General features: G+C 34.5%; 1 protein-coding gene across 1 annotated transcript; it reads left to right on the top strand.

Moving 5' to 3' along the window:
- The first annotated feature begins 797 nt into the window (after positions 1-797).
- Positions 798-7795, top strand: LOC125656697 (uncharacterized). Its single transcript, XM_056153345.1, has 6 exons — positions 798-831; positions 5013-5199; positions 5452-5743; positions 5834-6329; positions 6880-7176; positions 7614-7795. The coding sequence occupies exons 1-6, from the start codon at positions 798-800 to the stop codon at positions 7793-7795; spliced, it is 1488 nt and encodes a 495-aa protein (XP_056009320.1).
- Positions 7796-8365: the final 570 nt, after the last annotated feature.

The raw sequence follows: 8365 nt of genomic DNA, 5'->3' as shown, positions 1-8365 counted from the left end.
CGTTATAACGATCTAGTTCGTCAGTACAACCTATCATTGAGTCAAATGCTGTCTGACGTGTTTCATACCGATTGTTAGGCCGTTCTTGGCACACTGATTTTGACTATGGATAACTCTGTTTACCTGATCAGGATATAGGGCTCTCGACAGGTGTGACCGGTCGACAGGGGATGTTTAGTCCTTCTAGGCACCTGATTCCACCTCTGGTGTGTCCAGGGGTCCTTGTTTGTCCAACTATCTATATTGTATTGCTTATAGGAGTTATGAGATTGATCACTGTTCGTTATCTTCACCTTTCATATACATGCATAAGAATTATGGACTAGATATTGGACATGTTGAGAGTTGCATTTATAAGGAACAATGATCCGTCTCTGCAAGACTACTACTAATTGATTTCAGCACAGCGTTTGATCATATTCACCATGGAAAATTGCTGGAAAATTACAAAATAGTAATGCTGATCCCGTAATGGTTCAATGGTTTCAACGTTTCCTCACAAATCGTGTGCAGCGAGTAAAGATTGGAAATGAAAAATTGGATTGGGCAACTGTCAACGGAGGAGTACCAAAGGGAACCATCAGCGGGCCACAGCTATTTATACATATGGTGGTGCATCTCCAAACGGATGTACCAAATGTTAAATTTGTGGACGGTACCACCTTTATTCAAATATTACGAAAAAGTGATATTCATCAAATCAATCATGGAATGGTCTGCTATATACCAATTGGGCATAAATCCTTCCAGAACCAAAGAAAATCTTTTGGCAAAGACCTTGAAGTGGAAAACTTTCTATGAATGGAACAGAAATAGAACGAGTGTCTGACAGTAAATTGCTTGGTGTCATTATTATTGAAGATCTCAAATGGGATAAACATGTGAATTATGTAACTGAAAAGGCATCGAAACGCTTATTTTACCTATGTCAACTCAAATATCCAGGATTATCTGAGAGTGACTTTATAAAGGTTTACAAATCACTCCTAAGACCAATTTGTGAATATGTGTGCCCTGTGTGGCCAACGGTACTTATGATTTTCCATTGTAACCAAATAGAATCAATCCAAAAGAGGGCTTTAAAAATTGTACGACCACGTGACTCCTATAAAAATACAATGAAAAATACCAATCTTAAAAATCTTTCTATCAGAAGGAAAAATATATGTCTAAAACTTTTCATTCAAATGGAAAATCCATCACATCGCCTCCACAATCTTCTCCCGAAACCACATGAAAACAAATACCATCTACGGATCTCATCAAAATATGCCCTACCGATGTAGGTCAAATCGCTATTTTAAAAAACAGATTTGTGCCATGGTGTCATGGTGTATTAGACAGTCAACCTACCTTTTTGAAACTTTTTAAATCAAAATATTTACATGTATATATCAATCACAATTTTATGACCCATATCATATCAAATTTTTAGAGCTTTTTAAAACAAATCTTAACCAAATTATTAATGATACATTTCTTTTGAAAACAACACTGCCCGTATAAATCTATGTTTTATGCATGTTTCCATGTATTTGTCTGTTTTAACTTTGATTAGTGTATTCTGAGTATACCATGTACATGTACTTTCAACTATTTGCTTGCCAATGAAATAAATCAATCAAATCAAAATTCATTTTTTAGATAATGTTTATTCCCATGAAAAAATCTCGACCCGGTAAATAACAATCTAAGTCAAATCAGATCCCAAAATACACTCACAATCGCTACAAAAAGATCTGACATAACCCTATAGGGGGTCATGTTAGCATGACCTTTCGCTTGAAATATTCATGAGAGCTATCAACCAGTCAGATTGCGCCATACAGACAATGATGGGCTATTTAGGTGGTTCCCGGCAATTCGTAAACAAGTTGCAGTAATCTCTATCCCACGAAGTTTATTTCCCACTATAAAATTGTATTTTTTCTTATAAGGAATTTTAAACTTTTGCAGTAATGCCTAATCTATTCCGTCCATACAAACAACAAAACATAGGATGTAAAATACCCCCAGATTAAGGTAATGATTGCATGGGTCATTGAAGATTAATGAATCTATCAATGTTTTTGATTTTTACATATTTTGTAGTTGACAGTATCTGTAACTCATTATGAAAGTATCATATATCGTTTCCATGGAAATTGTGACGCTACGGTTGCCATAGTAACCCCTCTTGTCGACATACCGTAATAAATGGTACGGGTATTTAAGATGGTGTTTAAAAATGATACAAAAGGGGTAAGTGATACAAATTTTATATCAAATTGAAGTTAAAGCCTTAAATAATATATAATTTGTATTAATATGTCCATTTATTTTCAAATGAAGTAGAAGCAGGCCTGCTGATGAGCAATTTCACAATTTTTAGAAGGCAATCATTCACCAAAGCAGACATATTTGCACCCCCTGAGAAATAAATGACCAATGGATTTTTTTTTATTTTTAAATATGTTTTAACATATGTTTGTAGGATTTTTTCCTGAAAGTATCAATATTGGTTTTCAGGTTTACTATGGCGCTATGATAACTAAAGTTACCCCCTTACATAAATGCTGCAGGTGATAATTACAATAGATATGCATCTTACATGCATTTATTTTAACTCACATTAACACTATAAAAATGTTTTGATGTTTATTATTAAACTTATTCCAAATAGAATGATAGTACTGTTGCTTTGGAGATGTTTTGATTACATTTTGTTTGAAATTACTTGTATATTTATGCTCTGGAAGTGTATGTTAAAAACGCGGGAAATATAACCCATCTGATGTAAACTGTGGATTGTGACGTCGATACCTGCAACGTCTTTAATTTTTTCTCTTTTCAAACTAAACGATTATCAAACAACAACAACACTTTCTTATTTTTTATATTATAAGAAATAATTGAACTAATTGAGAAAAAGATATTAACAGCAAGTGCTGCTTTTCAGAATACACACTTTTTGATTTCTCTTAACATCCACGTTACATAGTAGCATTTTAGATTTATGTGCACTTATGAAATCCATAGCATTATATATCATGATTTTAATAGGCTTAGTGGTTTGTGAATTAAATTTACGTGCTGTAAGACTGACAATTAACAAGGAGGGGTATATGTGTCATGGATACGTCGAGCCTAATAACTATTATTTAATTAATTGTTGTTATAAAATTTAGAAATTTATTTCAAAATTAAGGATTATCTCCCTCACGCATAGCTCTTATCCTTAAACGAATTTGACTCCACTTTTTTGGCACACTGTTTTTGCCTATAATAGCTCTAAAACTTCATTGTTATTTTGGATTTCAAACATTTCAGTTGAGCATCACTGAAGAGACATAATTTGTCGACATGCGCATCTGGTGCATCAAAATTGGTACCTATAAGTTTTACATGCAAGATCATTTTGGCTTCAGAGTTATATATGAGTTACATCAAAGATAATCACATGTATCAATATAAAATATATTCACTTGTCCGCGTGTTCAACTTATCCCTCATTGCACCCGCACACTCCAGTAACTGTTGAAAATACAGACAGCATTAAGAGTCGGATTATCTTCCATATATTTCATCAAAAAGTCCTTTTCAGAGTTGGACCATCTTAATCCTAGATTCTAAATAATACATTCAGGGCTTACTTGAGTTTGGTGTATTCATTCAACTTTGAGTTTTATAATTTCTTTTGTAAACAAAGATTGAGGTATCCGATTGTTTACAAAGTTTTTCAATTGTATGGTTATTAATATGAGTTTGTGATATATACCACATTTCAAGTATTCTGTAGATGAAAGGTGAAGATATCGAACAGTGATCAATCTCATAACTGTTACAAGCAATACAAAATAGATAGTTGGGCAAACACGTACCCCTGGACACACCAGAGGTGGGATCAGGTGCCTAGGAGGAGTATGCATCCCCTGTCGACCGGTCACACCCGCCGTGAACCCTCTATCCTGTTCAGGTAAACAAAGTTATCTGCAGTCAAAATCAGTGTGCCAAGAAAGGCTTATCAATCGGTATGAAACACGTCAGACAGCATTTGACCCAATGCGATGTTGTATAAAATGTGTCATTATTACGGAATTAAGATTTCTCTACTAAGACCCGGGTCTTGTTTATATTACACAGAGTTATGGCTAAAATATTGTTCTTATCCTTGCATTAAGGAAGTCCAAATTTTGGTTGTCAACATTAAATGAGTTATATCTTTAATGTTTATAATCAAAAATGAAAACTATTTTCCCCCAAAAAATATGATTCAGTCCTATTCGATACCAATCTGACTAAAATTAGATCTTTGATCTGCTCCATTATTGTTATAATTACTGTTTCTTCCGCGTTTTTTATTCACTGAAATAATGTGAATATAAACTTCTCTGAAGTATTTCAAACCCTTTGACAGACTTTTCTGTGAAAATTCACGAGTAAATGAGACGATTGAAAAGGTATCCTGTATAAGATCTAAATCGTCCGCCATGTTGTTTCCATAAGTTGACAGAGTCTGGAAACATGTGACTTTCGTTGTTTTTTTTTACTTTTGTCACACACTCTAATGAGTAAAAAAAGAAATCATTTTGCGCATTTATTGATTTTAAACAAGCATTTGACACTGTGTGGAGAAGTGGTCTGTGGAACAAGTTGACTACAAACGGTATTAAAGCCAGATGATATAAACAATTTTTTCTACCTTTAGCACTGAAGAGTTCCCATGGTAAAAAAATATTTTGATTTGTTTTGCTTTTCTCATTTATAGTTGTTTGGAACACTTATGTGTTTTAAGAGCAGGAAAGGGGGTCAGCAAACAATTGTAAACAATTATGGCGCCAGAATCACTCAGCAGGAAAAAATCAGGAATATTTATTAGTGAAAAATGTCATCAAAGGTTACAGAATGCTAAGAAAGGTTATACATTATCCCTTGGACGTTGAATGTTGATGCCAATAACAACGTGGTGATCGAGAAGTTGGATGAATCGAGAGAGAAATGTTCGTCTGGTGATAATTCACAATAATGCCTAGAAAATGAAGACACATATCCATCTGATGCATCAGAGAGTGAGGAATCAGAAGAAGAGCATGAGGAGGTTGTTTGTTGGAGAAGTGGGAGACGAGTTGTGGAACTTGGAATTCTAGTGGACAATTTGGAAAAAGGTTTTGCTGCGTGTGGTAGACCACTAGATTTAAGACATTGTGAGGACGAAAAACGGTATGGATTTGGATCATTGCTATATATGAGATGTCAGCAGGAATCATGCGGTCATCTTTCTCCTGTTTCTACTGGGAAACGTCGTAATGCAGAAACTAACGTAAAATGCAACAATCCTGCATTGAAAAAAAAATTCAAAGTTGCAGCAGGTACACAATATAAGTTATAAATAAATGTAAATCATCATTTAGTTCTAATCTGAATTATGAAACTTGTTTAGTTATGATAATATATTGTCCATATGTCTTCCAGCAACTCTACATGGGGGAATAGCAAGGTGAAGAAGTTTAATGACGTCATGTCGGTTTTAAACATTCCAACGTTACATCATGCCACAGTTAAGAAGTCTGAAATAATTGTTGGAAGAGCTGTTGAGGATGTGGCCACTAAAGCATGTAAAAATGCAGCAGCAGAAGAAATAATGCTTGCAAAACAGGGAAATGCGTGCAATATGCTACAAGAAATAAGCATTGCAGAATTTGCAACATGGCAGAGAAACATGAGAAACCTCAAAAGGAATATGATTGCTGAAAAAATTGGGAAGGTATAAAATTTTACATTTTATAAAAAGAGTCTTAACTCCATTATAAAATTGTCCATATTATTGAGCTGTTGCTGTCAAACTTGTTTTTAGGCAGTTTCAAAGCAATGGAGCCAGAAATGTGTTTCAATGTTATTGGAACTGAGTGAATCTGGACTAATTGTTGATACGCTGACAATGGATGATGATACTACAACAATAGCAAAACTTCGTAGTGAAGTAGATGGCTCGATAAAGAAGATAAGTGACAAAAATCACACAGTGAAACATTTTACTAACAAGTTGTACAAACTTAGAACAGAAAAGGGTTACAAACAACTAAATCCGCGGACTATAGCTCACCTTGCAAAGTGCTTTACATACGCCATTAGTCAGAACAGAGGCGACAGAGAAGCCACTAAGAAAGCGATAGAATCCATAGGACCTCATGTGTTTGGCACCCACGATTTGTGTGACAGTAATTGGTGTGGTTACTTAAAAGATTCCTTCTCGTATAAACCAAACCATTTACCATACAGAAAATACTTCAGTGGAGAGGAATTAAAGAATGCTTTCTTTGAAATATTACAGGGTTTTGCTTCACAATCCAGTAAACTGTGTAAGTTAGGAAGCAATGAATGAAAGTCTGAATAACATTGTTGCCAGCAAAGCACCCAAATGTACTTTTTCCTGTGGATCAGAAAGTAATGATTTCAGAGTTGCAGCAGCCATAGCCCAGAAGAATTTAGGAAATCAGTATATTGCACTGGTATTATAGCTTTATGATTAGATTTCCATATTTTATGTGTATGTATCTGTACGTACATGTTATAAGTTCCCTACCGTCTGTCAGCTTGTCAGTCATTCTGTCGTCTGTCCACACTATTCTCAGCAATAGATTGAGATATTTGATTGAAATTTGATACATGGCTTTGCGATGGATAGCTACAGATCAAGTTTGAGTTTGTTTATGAGGAGTTTGTTATTGTCTAACCCTAACCCAAACCTTACTTTCGACTGAATTTTGTCCGGTTGAGCAATTACACCGGTAGGGAACTTTATGTTGGCTGCAATACAGACAAAATGCTTGTTTTATATGAATACCGGTACTCATGTTTTGATTGCTTTACAGGTACACGAAAACCTTTCACTCTCCCCAGGATCATTTACCACAAAGAGGGCAACATATATCGACAATGAGAAGGACAAGAAAAGGAAACTGGAGGAGTCAGTGGATTACAAAAGGAAAAGAATCCGAAAGAAAGAAGAAAAGACGATTCATCAGTCAGCATGTTCCACAAGAGACGGCCCAACTTACGAGACCGCAGTTTCCCTCAACAATGAAGTGGCTCAGACAAATGAAATACCTCCTCCTCAATGTCCTCCAAAAGCCGTTCCACTACCGTCAGTTATTCCAGTGACTTGTGTATTCTTTGATTTGGAAACAACAGGATTAGGTAATAAAAATAAATTTCAGTATTACATTTTCAACAATGAAATACAATGTACTATAATTTATCACTGAATAAAATTGATATTTTCACAGTGTGAGAAAAGAACAACTGATAAGTGATTTTGACGTCATGTCACAATGCAATGTTCATTCGAATTTCAATATCGAAGGAAAAAAAATACCTGGGGGAAGTGTAGTAAATAAAAAAAATTCAACGTTTTATTTTTGTTGAATATGGAATCCATTTCACTTGTGAGACATGATTTTTCATATTTCATTCGTGCATATTATGCACTCATGAAAATATCAAAAATCATGCCTCACTGGTGAAATCAATTTCATCAGCAAAACGTTGAATATCCTCTAATTATTTATGGTCTGGCACAATGAATGTGATTGATCAAATATCATTTATGAGTTTTTTTCTGCTTTTACATTCAGAAAGGGACAGTGAAATAATTCAGATTGCCGCAGCCTGTGGGGAAGAGCAATTCCATACATACATTATACCAAGAGGGAGGATTAGTACTTCTGCAACCTGTGTAACAGGACTAGCCATTAAAGATGGTATTCTCTACCGTAACGGCACTGTAGTGGATACTGTAGATTGTCAGACTGGTTAACAATATTTTTCATCTTAGTTATAAAACTTCCATAATCCTGTTTTAGTGGCACATTCCTGTAAAGCCTTTGATTCTGTGATTTTACTCAATAACATTTTACATCATGATATGAAAAACTATGTTACTTTTTATGGATTTTGTGACACTCTTCAATTTTTTAAAGAATGGTTCTCAATTGGAAATTTTATAAACAGTGGGACTTGGTAAAAGATATTTTGAAAGAAGAATATGATGCTATGTCTGATGTAGATATACTTCAAAAACGTGTACTCCAAGTCAATAATTTTCAATGCTTTGTACACATTTTCAATTGATTATTGTTTTGATGGCATTCATTTTAATTCCAGAAGGAAAAAGAAGTTGACATCTTTACAGAATTTATGTGATTTTGGAATTTTGACTGCACACATGAGAAAAAAAGTTGCAGATTCTGGTCTTGGGTTCAAACATATCTTATTGGCACATCAAAGAGATCCTGTATTAGGCATTTCTTTATTATTTTCAGAGATGAATAGCAAAGGAAAACCAAGAGTGACAAAAAACAGTAAAATCATAAATGCCACTGTAAAT

This window comes from Ostrea edulis, chromosome 2 (assembly GCF_947568905.1).
Source record: "Ostrea edulis chromosome 2, xbOstEdul1.1, whole genome shotgun sequence".
NCBI lineage: Eukaryota > Metazoa > Mollusca > Bivalvia > Ostreida > Ostreidae > Ostrea > Ostrea edulis.
Note: the sequence above shows the minus strand (reverse complement) of the source record. Positions and strands in the feature narration are given on the sequence as shown.